Below are 18,837 nucleotides of genomic sequence, written 5' to 3'. Positions count from 1 at the left end.
TCTTAGAAGGGTAACAAAATACACGAGGGAGTAAAGAGTGGAGCATAGACTGAAGGAAAGGCAATCCAGAGACTGCCCCACCTGGTCATATGCAGCTACCAAATTCTGTCACTATTGCTGATGTCAAAAAGTGCATGCTGACAAGGACCTGATATGGATGTTTTCTGAGAGTCTCTGCTAGAGCCTTACTGATACAGAGGTGGATGTTTGCAGCTAATGATAAGACTCGGCATGGGATCCCCATTGGAGGAGTTAGAGAAAGGACTGAAGGAGCTGAAGGGGTTTGCAACTCCAGAGTAAGAACCACAATACTAACCAACCAGATCTCCCCCACCAGAGTTCCCAGGGACTAAACCACCAACCAAAGAGTACACATGGAGGGATCCATAGCTCCAGTGTCATATGTAGCAGAAGATGGCCTGGTCTGGCATCAATAGGTGGAGAAGCCCTTGGCCATGTGAAGGCTCGTTTCCCTAGTGTAAGGGAATGCCAGAGTGTTGAGATTGAAGTGGGTGGGTGGGAGGGGCAACATCTTCATAGAAGCAGGAGGAGAGGGTATGAGAGGGGGAAACCAGGAAAAGGGATAACATTTGAAATGTAAATATATAAAATATCTAATAAAAAACAAAACAAAACAAAAAACCAAAAGTATATATTAAAATCTTTAAATGTTAAAAAAAAAAGGAGAGCAACATGCCTTGATTTTGAGCTATAGTTTTTTTCACAGAGGAGAATATGACACCTCTAACTGTCCTCTTCTGCAGTGGGTGTAGTGAGCAACAGGTGGCAGATATGAGAAACTCATAGAGATTAAAATCAACAAGGCTTTGCAGTTTGTTCTAGATGGAGGTTAAATTGCAGCCAACTGTAAAGATTTCTGTGGTAATCATTTGGATAAATGGAAATTTATTTCATTGACAAAGGTGCTTCAAGGTTGGTTAATAAAGTAGAATTTTTTTAAGTCAGATGTACCTGCAAGAAACCAATCCACAGTAATATAGAATAATAAACTCCTTGAATTCACCAGACAGCTCTGCAATGGGTTAGAAATGTGGGAGATGTTTGTAGGTAGTCATTACGGTTGAACATGAATAAGATCACCCAAGACAAGAACAGAAAAAGGAAATCAGAATGAAACAGAAACTTAGCATCTCACTCCTAAGCCACAAAGATGCAGAAAGCAACCAGAGAGAGGAAAAGAAAGCCAGGGCGTTGCCCCTGTCATGAAAGGCAAATGAAAGATGCTTTCCTAACAAGTTTACTGTAAGCTAATAAATGAAACTAATGAAAACTAAGCATTGGATTGTGATGTGTGCTGGGTGTTTGAAGAATTTAGGGTCAGCGACAAGAATATAGTGTGCTAGACTGAAAATGGGGTCCAGATGTCAAAGCACTCGGTGAGACATTTTTCAAGAAACCAAGCCTGAGGATGAAGGCAACTTGGGATGCTAGGGATGTCTGGGACTAAATTTTCAGATCAATAGACAAGGGTGTTTAAATGTTGTTAGACAAGATAGAGACGATTGGTTCTGGAAATAAAGCTAGAACACTGGGGATATGACCTCAGCAAGTCCTCTGTCTACAGAAGGCAGTGGGGCCTGAGAAAGCGTGGCTCTGGATTGAGTCAATGTAGAATCCCCCTTTTGGTGAACTAAGATGCTAAGACAGCAGTCTAATAGTTGTGGTGAGTTGAGTGGAGTAGCTAGAAAGAAGACTGAAAATAGAAATACAAATTTGAGAAATACAATAAACTCTGCCATTCTCTACTGCAGAATTGACAGTGAAAATATAAGGCTTGGTTCTCCAGCACTGTTTGTGCAAAGCTAAATCAAACAGTGAAGTGTTTAACAGGACAGCATAAAGGCCTGAGGCACAGGCCCAGAACTGAACTTAAAAAGAGGTGTGGGGCTTGGAAAATCCCAAGGTTTAAGAGGCAGTGATGAGAGAATCCCTGGTGCTTTCTGAACAGTCATTCTAGCCAACTGGTGAGCTCCTAGTTCAGAGAGAAAGCTTGTCTCAAAGATTCAAGTAGTGAGTGAGGAAATATATGCTTACCTCCAGCCACCATATATATGAACACATGTGTGAATATAAATGCACTTACACACACACACACACACACACACACACACACACCCCAACCTCACAACAGTAACAATAAAATACTGATGCTATCTACAAATTTCTGATGTGTCTTCATAAATAAACCACTATCAAAAAAGCAAGAGTCAACATCAATAAAGCCTGAATTTAACAAAAGTACATATATTCTCTACATATCGTCCTCGAAGAAAACTTACTGACTGTGTAAATCCTTCACACAAATATAGGTCGTGGTACTTTTACTTATAAGGGAAGCAATTATTTGACTATAATTAATACTCTGAACCTTAAGAAGGAAATCTTTATAAAATTTTGTTTTGAACCTTGCTTTCTCACTTAGAAATAACTGGTGTCTAATATTAAAACAAACAAACAGAAAACAAAACAAAACAAAACAAACTAAAAGCCCATGTTTTCAGATTACTCCAGTCCTTGAAATACTGTATGTAACTACATTGTAGCCAATTACCAGAGATTGGTGGCCATTATCACAGCATTAGTATTGAGTGTCTCATCACAATGTTTTCTTACCCCGTGTGACTGTTAGTTTTAAAGACCAATGTGACTTGACTTAGAATCACTTGCAAAGAGAGTCTCAGTGAGAGGCTGTCCACATTGAATTGGTCTGTGGGCATGTTTGTGGGAGACTGTCTTAATATAGTGATGCTGTAGTCAGTGTCACTTCCCAGTCAGACTCCTGAGTTATGAGAATCAAGCTGGGTACAAGCAAGCGAGCTCCCACACGTTTATTCCACTCTGCTCTTGACTGTGGGATGTGATGTGGATAGCTGGGTCAAGCTCCCACCACTGTGACTCCCATGCTACAATACACTGTAACCTGGAACGGTGAACTACACTAAACTCTCCCTAAGTTACTATTTGTCAAAGCATTTTATCACAAGAGAAAAGGAACCAGAGCAGTTAGATATATGACCTCATCAAGGGCTAAGTGTGAATATTATGCTCTCAAAACTCATACGCTGAGACTTAATTAATTATATGAAATTTCAGCACCTGAGTCAAAGTTGTGTGAGGGCTTGACCCTCATGAATCAGATAGGACCCTGGTAAGAGGGGCTGCAGGTAGCTGTCGTGTCCTATGTCACTGCCGAGAGAATAGTGTGACTCCTCACCAGGCACTGAATCTGGAGTGCTTTGGTCTTGGACTTTCCTGTGTAACAAAGAAAAATTGTTCTACTATTTCTAGATTAACTACTATAGGTTATATTGCTGTAGCAGCAGCAATTAAGATACTGAAGTTTCTACACTTCGGTGAAATCATTTCTCAAATGAATCTACTCGTGCATACTTTGTGTGTTCTGGTGAGCACATCTGGTTACACTCTTTGCATTGAAAACATGGTGTTCAAAATATTACTCCTAAGGTTTTCAGTCTTGTTTTAAATTTGAAGACATTATATTTTAAAGTGCTGTGACATGATCTACATTTAGTAAAATAAAAAAAAATCTTTAACTGTATACAACCAAGTAAAAGTTATTCAAAACATCTATTGTATTCAACAACCTTACATCCTTTCCTAAGTTAGAGTTCAAGTCAGTTTAACTCATCAGAATTTGTAGGGATCTGTTGTTGGCCCTGAAGATATAAAGGTCAATTAGCATCTTCTCTCTATTTTACCACTTTCCCCCACCTCTTTCCTGATTATTAAGCTTTCTTCTTGATTCTACACTGAGCTTTGGGCCATGTTTGTCCTGTATTTGAACACCAGTTTTCTTCAGGTAGAGATATGTGTCTTTCCTTATTCCCTAGCCAGGTAGTCACAATACTCCATCTCAAAACTCTCTCCCATTTGTATTACATTCATTGATTCATTCATTCATTCATTCATTTGTTCATTATCATTTATGTATTTACTTTTGTGTGCGTGTGTGTGTGTGTGTGTGTGTGCATGCAAGTGCTGTACAAGCATGTGTGCTGTACATATGGGGAGATGCAGGTGTGGAATTCAGAGAACAAACTGCAGGAGTCACTTCTCCACTTCTAATGTTTCAATTATAACTTGCTTTTATTCACATTCATAATATGGTGTCCTGTATATTTTTTTCCTGATTCGTCTCAGGAAATCATTCATGGCCTCACATTAGTCACTTGCTTTACTCAGTGCTGGCACGACTAGCTACAAGAACACAATATGAAGATATCAATGAAGTCTTGTTGAAATAATGTATCCACATGCCTATATAGTGTGGGTATGTCCATTCAATGTAGTAATGTGTATAAAATGTTCATTTTTCGAGAGAGGGTCTCAGTATATTGCCCTAGCTTGTCTGAAATTCTCTATATAGGCTAGGTCTGCTTGCCTCTGGTTACTCAGCCCTGGTATTAAAGGCACATGCCACCATGCATGACTAATAAGAACATTCTTTACCAATTCTCCCCAGTTAAGTTTTAGGTTTTCAGTGGTTGTTTACTATAAGATTGTGTTCTTGTTTACAATCTAATGTTTGATCTTCTATTCCCCATTTTACCTTAGGCGCAGAATTTGTCTTGTGAAAATTGGCTGGCCTTAGAGAATATTTTGAAAAAGTACTACCTCTCTGCATCTTATGGGATCGAGTTTATTTTTGGAATGCTTGGCAATTTCACCGTGGTGTTCGGCTACCTCTTCTGCATGAAGAACTGGAACAGTAGCAACGTCTATCTCTTCAACCTCTCCATCTCTGACCTTGCTTTCCTGTGCACACTTCCCATGCTGATAAGGAGTTACGCCACTGGGAACTGGACCTATGGAGATGTTCTCTGCATAAGCAACCGTTATGTGCTTCATGCCAACCTCTACACCAGCATCCTTTTCCTCACTTTCATTAGCATAGACCGATATATGCTCATGAAGTTCCCTTTCCGAGAACACATTCTACAAAAGAAGGAATTTGCCATTTTAATCTCCCTGGCTGTCTGGGTCTTAGTGACCTTAGAAGTTCTACCTATGCTCACGTTCATTACTTCCACCCCAATAGAAAAGGGCGACAGCTGTGTCGACTATGCAAGTTCTGGAAACCCTAAATACAGTCTCATTTACAGCCTGTGCCTGACTCTGCTGGGCTTCCTCATTCCCCTGTCTGTGATGTGCTTCTTCTACTACAAAATGGTAGTCTTCCTAAAGAAGAGGAGTCAGCAGCAGGCAACTGTGCTACCGCTGAACAAACCTCTGCGCCTGGTGGTCCTGGCAGTGGTGATCTTCTCTGTACTCTTTACACCTTACCATGTCATGCGCAATGTGAGGATTGCCTCACGCTTGGATAGCTGGCCACAGGGATGTTCCCAGAAGGCCATCAAATGCTTATACATCCTGACCAGACCTCTGGCCTTTCTGAACAGTGCCGTCAACCCCATCTTCTACTTTCTTGTGGGAGACCATTTCAGAGACATGCTGTTTAGTAAGTTGAGACAATACTTCAAGTCCCTTACGTCCTTCAGGCTCTGACCTAATGCAGGTCTTCACTCAGCCAGAATAAGACTCAACTCTGCAATTGAGTTTTAACCAAGTAGACCACCACCTCTAGGCTTTAGCATTCCCACCATCCTCTAACCCTGAGTGCTAGAGCACAAACTGGGCACACATGAATCAGAAGAGCAACCGTCTGTCCCGATCTTAGGCTGTACCCAGAGTATGGAAAAATGAGGCACCAGAACGCATTGACATCTTCACATAAGAACTGAACAAAAGAGAACTGATGTTGTCAATATTTGGACACTTAAGATCCAAGGCCTTGGAGATTTTAAGACCTCTTCTTTCTATCAGTGTAAAAGGAATACAAGACAGTTAGTTCTGAACGCTGAATGCATTTCGTCATTGGTCAGCTTGATAAGAATGTTTCTGAAATAGTCTCTGTTATTTTTATTCTTGCAATATTAACCTTTTATATGAATGATGAGTAGAACTCAATGTACAGCATTAGCAATTATATTCAGAAAGTACATTTCTTGAAAAAATGAATAACTGCAATGCCTAAATAAATCAACACAATTGATTTTCTCTGTATTGATCATGGATTGTGACTCATCTGTATTCTATTGGTCCTTTTCTGTTAGATTGGCTAGAGCAAAACAATCTTAGTTTAAGTTAGTAGAATATTTACTATTAAGCAAAGGAAATTGGTATATTCTAATTTGGTTGGCAGGAAATTCAGTCATAATTAAATTCCACAGGAATTTTACTCAAATACTGAAAAGAAACGGGCCAAAGATGGGTTCATAAATTCAACCATTACAAAATTCAAAAGGTGTTAGAAACTCACAGCAAAATATAGCATACCAAAACGAGTCCATTGTTTCTGTGATGGTTGTGCTGCCTAGAATTTTGATGTTACAATATGATGCCCATGCATGGACACACAGTAAAAGTCACCTCCATTCCCATCTCCACTAAACACTGAACTTTAAAGCACATTGCAGAGGCTGGAGCTTGCTAGTTAAGAGCCCTGGTTTTAGCTATTGCTCTTGCAGAGGTTTAGGGCTAGTTCTCAGTTGACTGAATAGCTCCTGGCAACTTCATAACAGCTCCCTGTCACTCCTGCTCCATGGAATCAGGTGCCCCCGTCTGGACTCCTTGAGCACTTGAAAGCACATGGTATACACAGGAACAAGGAGGCACATACATTAAAAAATGAATAAATTGTAAAACTATTAATATCAGAAACTAGCAACTAAGTGGCAAGGATCATTTAGCTCCACATCCATTGGGTAGTTTTCCTGAGAGAGCCATGCCCTCATCTTAAAAGACTAGGAAGTATTGTGAAAAGAATGGGACTGTCCTTTTTATGTCTGAGTATTTTCTCTCTACTTGGGTTTATATTCCGGTTTTGCTTGTGTTTTCACTCTTAAAACCCTTCACATAGTTTTTCATGTGTTGTCATATATATTTTGCAAGAAATATCACTAAGTTTTATTTGCTAAACCATTAGCAGAATCGAATCATTTCTCCCCCTAAAGGAAATTAAGCTTAAAAAGAGAAGGTAACTTCTACCTTCCATGCAAGCTTGAATGCCCAGTAAGAGTTACAAAAAAATGATCAGTGGTCATACTTTATCTTGCCCATTTTTTTCTAGATTATGTGTGTATTCAAGTTGCCTGATTTATTCCCTCATAGAAGTTTTAAAACCAGTTCCTACAAGTACTTTCAGGGAAATAAAAAGCTGCCTTTTTACCATTGCCTTGCAAAAATATATGCTTAGCCTGCATGAGGTCCTAAAATAGATCCCAACACACACACAGATTCACACACATAGACACACATAGACACCATACACACACAAACACACACCACATACCACACATACACACACACAGAGAGAGAGAGAGAGAGAGAGAGAGAGAGAGGGAGAGAGGAGAGAGAGAGAGGCACACATAAACACAGACAGACAGACACACACAGAGATACACACAGACACCATATACATACAAACACACCACACACAAACACATACACACGCCACAGATATATATATATATATCTACATATTTATATACATATATATATACATATACACACATATATATTATATATATACACATAAACACCACACAGACAGACACACACACACAGATATACACAGACACCATACACACACACAGAAAAATACATACAGACATGCCCACCCAATTTGCTCCTCCAAATTATATTTTTATTATTTGTATTAAAACTACTTATCTATTCCCCCTTTATGAGGGGGTTTTTGTTTCTCAGATTGTTATTTTTTTTGGATGGGAAACATTTAAAACAGTGTCCTATTCATTGGCAAGAAAGCCAGCTGAGACAGGCATCCAGACCAACCACAGGGATGATGAGGATCACATGAGAAGGGCTGTCAGATAAAATCCAGGCATGTGCATTCACCTGGGTAATGGAATCCAGCATGTCCTCTTTCCAGCCTCTTTCCTGTCAAACATCATTGGCAGGAGATACAGTCAGTCCTTCACTGAGGAATGTGAGTATTGAGAATGTCAGGTCACGAACAACAACACATGTGCACATGCATAAAAACAAATCTGTTTTTACTCAGACCTGCTTACCATTCTGTGGTAGTCTTCCATGTGAGTCTATTCCAATGTAAGAGACCTGGGGACAAACAGTGCCTGGGGTTTTCCAGCGGCAATGTCTCTGACTAGATTCACAGGTGCAAAATCATGAAGAAACCCTGCTTCGGTTATTGGGTCAAGTCCACTTTCTAATCTATAGTATTAGTCGTAAAACAGGTGTTCTCTTCTTTTCCTTCATTTTGAGTTTCTATTAGAAACTTATTTTTCAGAACCGTAGAGGGAATGATGTTTCCAGCACCAAATATCATCCTATGCATTTCAGCTAATGACAGCACTGCAGTCAGTTCAGACCCTGGCGCTCTGTACATATGAACATGATGAACTCATCAAAACCAGTAAGGGTAATAGAATCAGAAACACAAATGTGGAGTTTAGTGGTTGCTTAGGGTCATATGACTGGACTTCAGAGGCCATGACCTTACACAAACTCAGCACACTACAACAGCAAGGAAGGAATGGAAGTTTTATGTCAATTTTCGATCATATGTGACAATATTGACTTTGGAGATTATCATATAATTAAACTCAGTGAAACCTGCTATCACAGTTTCCTGGAAGAAGACTCCAAGACCATGTGAGGATGGGATCAAGAGTAGGCTCTTATCCATGGGCACAGGCAGGATGTGAAATCCTTTAACGGTTTTGAACTTTGTTGTAGAGGGTAGAGCCAGGGAATAAAATTTTCACAGGATACCATAAGCTTAATAAGAATATGTACTCTGGCTATATGGAATTCTTTTCCTAACTAATTACCAACTGTGTGAAGCTTGGGTCTTTAGTGATATAATCCTTCCATATGTCTCAGAAAACCCTGTTCTAGTGAGATTTCCAGCAAAATCCATAGCCACCTTCTCTTACATGCTACTCAGATAAATAAAACTTAATTAGAAGACATATTTTTGCTTACTTTCTATTGAAAGTAATTCCATGTTTAAGATAGAGAATTTGCTGGAATATTCTCTCTAGTTAGGAAAAAAATGGTGATTTTTTTTAACCTGGTTTCTAAAATTTCAAGATGCCTTTCACATCACACGGGCCACCCTATGTAATAGGGTACTATAATGATGTATTTGCATTATTCTCATGGAGAAATGAAACCAGAAATACCCTGCGAATAGTTTCTGCTTTTGTTACTTAAACTTACTGGGGCCTGTCAGATTCCTCTCCCCCATGTGCTAGCCTTAAGAGGTTTCGTAAAGATGTTGCCAGAAACAAGGCCAGAGGTAACTTTGAATCTTAGATCTCTTTGGCTCCAAAATATGCAGTAATCCTGCTCCAGCACATAAATTCTCTATGACATTTTGTTTTGTTTTGTGAAATCCTGTCCAAGTGATTACCCCTGCCTTTAATCTCTAGAGATCTAAGCAAAGATTTTATTTTGTTTGAAAAAAGATGGTCATTGTTGATATATGAAAGGGATGATCTGATCTGATGAGATCTTTTTTTCCTGAAAAATGCAGGCTTTGTCATACATTTAATCTCTGAGAACTGAGTTTGAAGTTATTATAAGAATGTTAACTTCATAACTTTCCATAGAAGGTTGTTGTATTAAGTTAAATGTACAAACATATGTATTTAAAAAGCCTTCACTCCAGTTCACTTGTGGATAGCTAAAATTGTTGATCACAGTGGAGAAGGGTAAGAGAATTCATCCTTAGACAGGATGAGCCATTGCTAAAGCTGTGGCTGCCTCTCACAGAGTGTGCAATCTTCCTGTGGTGTTCAAATGTGTGACAAACTAGATAATAAACATTGTATCAGAAAGTTCGTAAATTTTGTAAGACTAACAGATACTTTTGGAATCATTAGGACTTAACCATTTACTGCTTTGCCCATTGGGGAAAGATGCATGTGGTTTCCATATAGAAAGGGTGCTCTGAAGGATAAACAGAAATGTCTCCACTGTCAAAACACAATCACACAGGAAATTCAGCTGTATCTCGTCCAGGGAAGCAGTGACACAATGTCAGCCACATGGATTTGTTTTCTGGCCTGAGTCTGCAACACTAATGCCTGAATTATTGGAAGAGATAAATAAAGCTTGTTTCCAGATGAGTTATTTATTTCAAATATTGTAAAGCACTGAAATAAAAGTCATATAACTTTGTAAACAAGCAGCATGCATTGTACCAAATCTTCAAATAGTGAAAGACAAAAGTAAGTATTTTCCCACACATAACCTAAAACCAGCAAGTTATATTTGAAGCACAAATGATGTTTGTAATACTCACCGGTGATGGTGGTGGTGCCTCCCAGAATCTGGGATGCCAGTCAAAGGGGGAAGATGTGTCCAGGGGCTACGGAAATAGTCAGAACTCTTGGATTCAACAACCCTAAGGGAACACATAAAAGTGACATATGTCAGAGAACAACAAAGGCACATGCATTTGTGGCCTCCTACTAATACTTGGGCAGAATTTTAGAGTTCTGATTAGGCACAACAAAATGAGAAAACTCATGGGCATTTTATAACCATCATTTTCACAAATTTGTACAACAGACAGTTATATTACTCACAGAACCATTTTGTCCCTGTGTTTCATTGGCTCATTAAACTCCCTATAACAGGGGCTGATGAGATACAATAAAGTAGTGATAAGGAAATGCATTCTAAATTCATTCAAAATAAGCATAAAAATCATGCTCTAATAGACAGGGAGAATTTTGCAATGATTTCCCCATTCTGTGATGAATCCACTTTTTAATAAATATCTTTAGGGATATCTAAAGTGTGCCAGATATTCTGCTGTTTATTAAGTTATAAATAACCAAAGTTTTCTCTCATTATCTCAGAGTGTTATACCCATGAACAGACAGGAGCATCTTAAGCTAAGCAAATGGAGACCAAGGTGACCAGAATTTCATGGAAGAAGAGAGATAATGCTGGCCCACTGTGAATTTGGGGATGATGAAAATCCTACAGAGATCTGTCATGGTCAGAGTATTAATCAGAGAGTGAGGCTGGAATACATAGCCTGTGTGAGAAAAATGGGACTATCTGATAAAGGAATGATCCTACCAGTGCAGCTTCAGACAGCATCAATGATGTCTTTGGGAGAAGAGAGTCTTCTCATTCGAAGGCTGAGCAACGTGTACTGTAGCACATATGGAACCTTCAAAAACTTTTAGATCAGCACTTTTTAGAAAGAATTTGAGGAGGTGTTAAGCAAGCAAGAAAATGAAACATACTGAATGGTTAAGCAAGAATTTTGCCATACGTCATCTTGCCCTCGATTCTGGCTATCTCACTTTCTCTGTTGCCATTATTCAGTGATAACAGCCTCCAGTACACTTCGCAGTGTCCTTGTTGTTTCTCCAGAAAACTCAGCCTCATACACTGACTTTTGCATGAGGTGAGCCTTTTCTCAACCATACATTTGACTAAAGAAGATCCAGTTAATGACAATACAAGTCAACATGCCAGTGCAGATAATGAAAGATTTGAATGTCTGCTCCTCAGTGAAGAGCTTCGGGCCATCAATTGTCAAAGAGGAAGGAAGAATCAGTCTTCTCTATAAAAAAGCCCTGTGATAGATTATTACCCAATAACAAGTGGTTAGGCCTGAATGTGTATACTTAAAAGCAACATTTAATGGACTTTGTAGGTCACAGACACACACACACACACACACACACACACACACACACACACACACACACACATATATATACTGTGTGTATGTGTAACAATAAAAGTATTAAAACAAATCTTGAACTTCAGACTATGGAGGTACACTGAAGGAATTGGAGGGGGTAGTTGGAAACACAGAAATTATATAAATATTGTGCTTCCATATGAAATTCTTAATTAAAAATTTCATTTAAAACAGCATTCTAAGTGATGAATTAAATTTTAGATATATAAAATGAACAGATAAACATTCCTTACATTATTCTATCACCAAACAGGAACATGAGTGATTTACCTCAAGAACATAATGAAGGCATGTTAAAATTTGATAGCTATTGGATTATGTTGAGTTTGTAAGTTGATTTATGTTTAATGTTTGAACTTAAATGATGTGATTGGAAAATATTCACTTAACTTGGTAGGAAAATTTCTCAAAAAGAGTTTTTGGTTCGGATTTTTGTTGGGTTTTTTTGTTTGTTTGTTTGCTTGTTTTTGATATATGAAGTTTCAACAGACTTTCACAATTCAAAATGACCTCTTTTTTAAGATTTATATACTGTATCTGTCTTCAGACACACCAGAAGAAGGTATTTGATCTCATTACAGATGGTTGTAGACTACTATGTGGTCGCTGGGAATTGAACTCATGACCCCTGGAAGAGCTATCAGTGTTCTGAACCCCTGAGCCATCTCCAGCCCTAGGATCTCTTTTTTAAAACATCATCTCATTTATCCCCAATCTTTGTTTCCCAAGTGGCATTTAACTACTTAACTATAAGTAAATCTCAGAAAATTAAGCAAATATTTGTTCAGAATTTTATGGACTAGAAGTGATAAAGGAACGTTGACATTGTATAATGGACAATCTTAGCTCCAGACAACATGACTGTCCCAAAGTATGGTTAAGCAGAAGGTTCTGTTGTAGATGTAAGACATAGTATAAGAGCCATCTGGGTCTAAAGCAGAGAGAGAAACTAGACTGAACATGGCCAGCAGACTGGACTTGGCCATGATAAGAAAGTGGGAGATAGTGAGAGAAGACAAAGAGAGGACTAAAGGTGGGGACCAAAGGAGGGCATAAAAAGAGGACTGAGAGAGGAAGACAGAGAGCAAACATAGCCAACAGAGCAGGGTTAGAGGAAGAATGGTTAGCTGGGGAGAAGGAAGCCCATGAGCTGGAGAGAGTGAGAGTAAGGGACAGTGTGGGAAAAGCCAGAATGTCAGGTGGAACTCCAAAATAGGTAACAGGAGCTTATGGTAGTAAGAAGACCTGCATGTGCTTTGGTATGCCAGTGAACAGTACATATAGCCACTTGTCCCTTCTGCCAAAGATAAGGAAATGCTTCCTTTAACAGAGGGGAACCAGTTTCACACGTTCTTTTAGGAATGCTGATCTAACCTCAAGAGTTTGAACCTGACAGAAGTTTGTATTAGTTTTCCAATAATCTAAAAAGGTTTAATTTTTATTTTAGACAAAATGAAAAATAATAATAAGGTAATAGTAGTAGTAACAGCAGCAGCAGCAGTACTAAAGCAATACTGTTTGCATTTCATAAAATCCTAGCTTTGGTCTATAGTACTTGTAAAGCCTAACCATCTCCGTTTTTGAAGAAACTCCATTTTGTGTGAATCCAGGGTCTAAACTCCAATTCTGGGAAGAAAATCACAAAGTTAACCTGAGTAATCATTCTATGACAAACCCCCAACCCAGCAACAGCCAGTCAGACTATAACAGCAGAGTGGAGGTGCATGGAGGTTACTTAAGATATCCTGCAGAGAATAGATAAAGAGACCATCCTGTTTGTCAGGTGGTTTTGAACATGTCTGATTCCTGCAGATTATACTAGGAGTGCGGTTTTTAAAATAATAACTTGCTGGCCTGTATAGAAATTCCCTAAGCTTGCTGTAAGTACAATAAATACCCTATACCCTTAGACTTAGGGCTCTTACTCTGACCTCCTGGGACAGAATGATGAGAGACCTTGCTTGAGAGCTCCTAATAAAAGACCTTGTGTGTTTGCATTGTAATTGGCTCCTGGGTGGTCTTTTAGTCCCTGCAACTTGGGGATAAAAATACCACATGAAATAAGCAATGAAGTTAACTTTAAATATCTCTTTGATGTAGGCTCAATATTTAGTTCATGGAGACATTCGCTTTTAAGGTATTATTTTATGTTCATGGGCGATTTGCCTACATGCCTGTGTTTCATGTGTATGCAGTGTTTATGAAGGCCAGAAGATGCCATCAGATATCTTAGAATTGGATTTACTGTTTTCTTTGGGTTTTTTTTTGTTTTGGTTTGGTTTGGTTTTTGGTTTGTTTGTTTGTTTGTTTGTTTGTTTGTTTTTTGCGGGGGGCGGGGTAATTTGGCTTGCACTACCACAGCACTGTTCATCACTGAAGGAAGCCAGGAGAGGAACCCACACAGGGCAGAAACCTGGAGGGATGAGGTGATTCAGCGGCTATGGATGTTATGCTGCTTACTGGCTTGCTCCCCATACCTTGCTTAGGCTACTTTCTTTCCTTTTTTTTTAAAAAAAATAGATTTTTTATTTACATTTCAAATGTTATCCCCTTTCCCCAGTTTCCCATCCATAAAGCCCCAATCCCATCACCTCCCTCTGCATCTATGAGGGTGTTCCCCCACCCACTCACCTACCCATTCTCCACTCCCCGCCCTAACATTCCCCTACACTGGGGCGTCCAGCCTTGGCCGACTAAGGGTTTCTCCTCCCATTGATGCCCAACATGGCCATCTTCTGATAAATGCAGCTGGAGCCATGGGTCTGTCCATGTGTACCCTTTGGTTAGTGGTTTAGTCCCAGGGAGCTCTGGTTGGTTGGTATTGTTATTCTTATGGGGGGGGGCAAACCCCTTCAGCTCCTTCAACTCTTTCTCTAACACCTACATTGAGGTCCTCATTTTCAGCTTAATGGTTGGCTGTGAGCATCCAGCTCTGTGTTTGTCAGGCTCTGGCAGAGCCTCTCAGGCGACAGCTCTATCAGGCTCCTGTCACCTTGCACCTCTTGGCATCAGCACTATTGTCTGGCTTTGATGGCTGTATATGGGATTGACCTACTCTCTGGATGGCCTTTTCTTCAGTTTCTGCTCCAAACTTTGTCTCCATGTTTCCTCTCATAAATATTTTTGTTCCCCCTGCTAAATGGACTGAAGCATCCACACTTTGGTCTTCCTTCTTCTAGAGCTTAATGTGGTCTATAAATTTTATTTTGGGTAATCCGAGCTTTGGGGCTACTATCCACTTATCAGTGAGTGCATACCATGTGTGTATTTTTTGTGATTGGGTTATTGCATTAAGGATGATATTTTCTATTTACATCCATTTCCCTATGACTTTCATGAAGTCATTGCTTTTAATAGCTGGGTAGTACTCCATTGTGTAAATGTATCACATTTTCTGTATCCATTCCTCTGTTGCGAGACATTGGGTTCTTTCTGGGTTCTGGCTGTTATAAATATAAGGCTGCTAAGAACATAGTGGAGCATGTGTCCTTGTTATATGTTGGAGCATCTTTTGGGTATATGCCCAGGAGTGGTATAGCTGGGTCTTCAGGTAGTACTATGTCCAGTTTTCTGAGGAACTTCCAGACCCATTTCCAGAGTGGTTGTATCAGTTTGCAATCCTACCAACAATGGAGAAGTGTTCCTCTTTCTCCACATACTTGCCACCATATGTTGTCCTCTGAGATTTTTATCTTAGTCCTTCTAGTTGGTTTGAGGCAGAATCTCGGGGTTGTTTTGATTTGTATTTCCCTGACGACTAAGGACGTTGGACATTTCTTTAGGTGCTTTTCATTCATTTGATATTCCTCAGTTGAGAATTCTTTGTTTAGCTATGTACCCCCATTTTAATAGGGTTATTTGATTCTCTGGAGTCTAATTTCATGAGTTCTTTGTATCTATTGGATATGAGTGCTCAATCAGATGTAGGATCAGCAATCTGTTGGTTGCCGTTTTGTCCTGATGACAGTGTCCTTTACCTTACAGAAGCTTTGCAATTTTATGAATTCCAATTTGTCAATTTTTGATCTTAGAGCATAAACCATTGGTATTTTGTTCAGAAAAATTTCCCCAGTGCCCATGTCTTCGAGGCTCTTCCTTGATTTTTCTTCTGTTAGTTTGAGTGTATCTGGTTTGATGTGGAGGTCCTTGATCCACTTGGACTTGAATTTTGGATAGGGTCATAAGGATAGATCAATCTGCATTCCTCTACATGCTGACCAACAGTTGAACCAGCACTATTTGTTGAAAATGCTATCTTTTCTCCACTGGATGTTTTTACCTTCTTTGTCAAAGATCAAGTGACCATAGGTGTGTGGGTTCATTTCCAGGCCTTCAATTCTATTCCATTGATCTACCTGTCTGTCTCTTTACCAATACTATACAGGTTTTATCATGATTGCTCTGTAATACAGCTAGAGGTCAGGGATGGTGATTCCCCAAGAAGTTCTTTTAGTGTTGAGAATAGTTTTCACTATCCTAAGTGTTTTGCTATTCCAAATGAATTTGCAAATTGATCTTTCTAACTCTATGAAGAATTGAGTCAGAATTTTGATAGGGATTGCATTGAATCTGTTACTTTTGTTAAAATGGCCATTTTTACTATAGTAATCCTACCAATCCATGAGTGTGGAAGATCTTTCTGTCTTCTGATATCTTCTGCAATTTCTTTCTTCAAAGACTTGAAATATTTGTCATACAGATATTTCACTTGCTTGGTTAGAGTCACCCACAGGTATTTTATATTATTTGTGACTATTGTGAATGGTGTCATTTCCATAATTTCTTTCTCAGCCTGCTTATCCTTTGAGTAGAGGAAGGTTACTGATATTTTTGATTTAATTTTACTTTATATTTCTGATTTCATTGATAAGATATAATTGTCCACCTAGATAGGATATGATTCACTCATCTAGACACACAAAGTCCAGTACACATTCATTCCTTAAGAATAGTCATAACAACAAGAGAGAAATCTTAGCATCCACCTCCATGTTCTCTTGGCTGCTTTCTCTCTCCTCTTGCTCCAGTCTCCTCCTCCTCCTCCAAAACTTTTCTCCTGCCCATCCTTCCTTGTCATCCAATGATAGGTCTTATTCTATCCTGTACCTGCCTTCACCTGCATAATGTCATCAACCTACATTTCACTCTTTCTGTCTAAAACAAACAAACAAAAAACAACTTTTCTCTCAAACATAAGCTGAGCAGTATTATCATTTTATAATTTAAAAGCATAAAATATGCCTAACACCCAGTCCAACATTTTATCAGTTAACCAGAACACTTAGTTATCCATTCCAGCCTAAGAAAGGCTTAAAATATATGTTATGTCCTGGCTAGCTTATATACTATCTAATAACTATCTAATTAAATATATATTTTCAAAGTTAAATAGCATAAGTAGGCTATGAGACTATAATCAGTCTTCAACCCCAGTAGAAATGTGAGAATGACCAAATATCTATAAACATAGAAAGCCTAACCTGAATTCTAGAACTGAGGGGTTGTAGAGACAAATCTCCACTAGTACACAGTCCTCTGTTAGCAACATGTGAGCGCAACTCTTCAGCCTTCTGACCCAAAATCAACTGACAGACTCTTGAAAGGTAGAAATCTTGAAGGGTTAATAATTCTGACTTGGCAAAGATTATCAGTCAACTATTCTACAAAATGTGTTCCTTTTTGGACAGTATTAGTTGGTAGATCAAATGGACAGTTTCTGCCCAATGGCTGCCTAGCCATAAAGTATTACCTGGAAGTGAAGATGCTCAATTTCTTCATTAAATCCACCAAAGGGGAACTGTTAGGAGCAGATATGTCTCAACATGAAGTAAATAACTTTAAATGTCATATTTTGTGGATTGCTGACATTTTGAAAGCCATCTATCTATATAAGGTAACCTAGACTGTTGTCCCTTAACTAGTCCCAGCTATTTCTGATAAGAATTTTTAAAAACACTGTATTGGTGAACTAGGAGCCATGAATTTGTTATTTGGCCCTTAATTCTTATGCTTAATCAACTAGAATTTTGTAATGGTATCAACAGAAGGACTGGGTCCAAACCTTGTACATTTAACATTTTTTAAAAAATAAGTTCTATACCAAAGTATGATTTTAGCTTAATTATCAAATGAGATTATGGCTGTACAAATCAATTTAGCTAATTCCTCCCTGTTAAATTATGACCATTTCTAAATTTCTCATAAAAGCAACCTTAGGATAACCACCTTCATCCACCCCCCCCCCAAAATCCAGGGAATTGGGGCAATTAACTTCTTCAAGCTGTACATGAGTGCTGAGATATCCTTGTGCATGGGGGGCGGGGTAAGGGGTAGGGAAAATAGAGAGAATGTTGTAGCCTATTGTGTCTGTCTTGACTGAACTCAGCTGAAAGTCCTTGAGATCAGGAATCCAAACAAACATTCTGCAAAACATAATCAAGACAAAAGTTTAGAATTGAGATAACTTTTTGTTTGATTCTTTTAATTTAGTTCTTCAGGCAGTCTACCTCTATCAAATCTGACCCATATGAGTCTGGAAGGTGTCCAGAGTCTAATCACGCCTTTTAAAAACACAAAGACAAAACCTTTCTCCCCAAATACTGTGTTCCTTAGTCTGTAATCAGAAAAGCTTACATCTTGCACTTTCTCCCAGAGGAATAATATAACCATAAAACTCAAAGTCACACCCATTATGAAGATTAAACAATTTTAATAGAAGAAGTAAGCTAAACAATAGTGTATGAGCCTGATTAGGCCTTTCTAATCTGTCACCTCAGGAAATTAACCCAAAATTCCTATGGAGCCCACATTAAGAGAACTGAGCTTCCTGTTGTGGTAAATATCAAAAGTAACCACGAACCCTTGCTAACTGGCATCATCGAGTCATATGGCCTTTAGCAGGATAATTAAACACTTTCTATCAGTTCTAATACCAATAAGAAGTAAGTAGCTTAACAAACCAGGACTTTAGCCCAAAGTACATCAATCTGTCAAGCTCTCTACCTGGAGCCTCAGATTAT

General features: G+C 38.8%; 1 protein-coding gene across 1 annotated transcript in view; it reads left to right on the top strand.

Moving 5' to 3' along the window:
• The window catches only part of Sucnr1 (succinate receptor 1), a 38,927-nt gene extending 33,058 nt beyond the window's left edge, over positions 1-5,869 (top strand). Inside the window, exon 2 of the mRNA XM_032896965.1 lies at positions 4,597-5,869. Coding sequence (XP_032752856.1) covers positions 4,597-5,547 — 951 coding nt within the window. The 3' untranslated portion in view covers positions 5,548-5,869. The remainder of the gene's footprint in view (positions 1-4,596) is intronic.
• The last annotated feature ends 12,968 nt before the right edge of the window (positions 5,870-18,837 follow it).

The sequence above is a fragment of the Rattus rattus genome, chromosome 3 (genome assembly GCF_011064425.1).
Source record: "Rattus rattus isolate New Zealand chromosome 3, Rrattus_CSIRO_v1, whole genome shotgun sequence".
Lineage (NCBI taxonomy): Eukaryota > Metazoa > Chordata > Mammalia > Rodentia > Muridae > Rattus > Rattus rattus.
The sequence above is the reverse complement of the archived record's forward strand: the minus strand, read 5'-3'. Positions and strand labels throughout refer to the sequence as shown.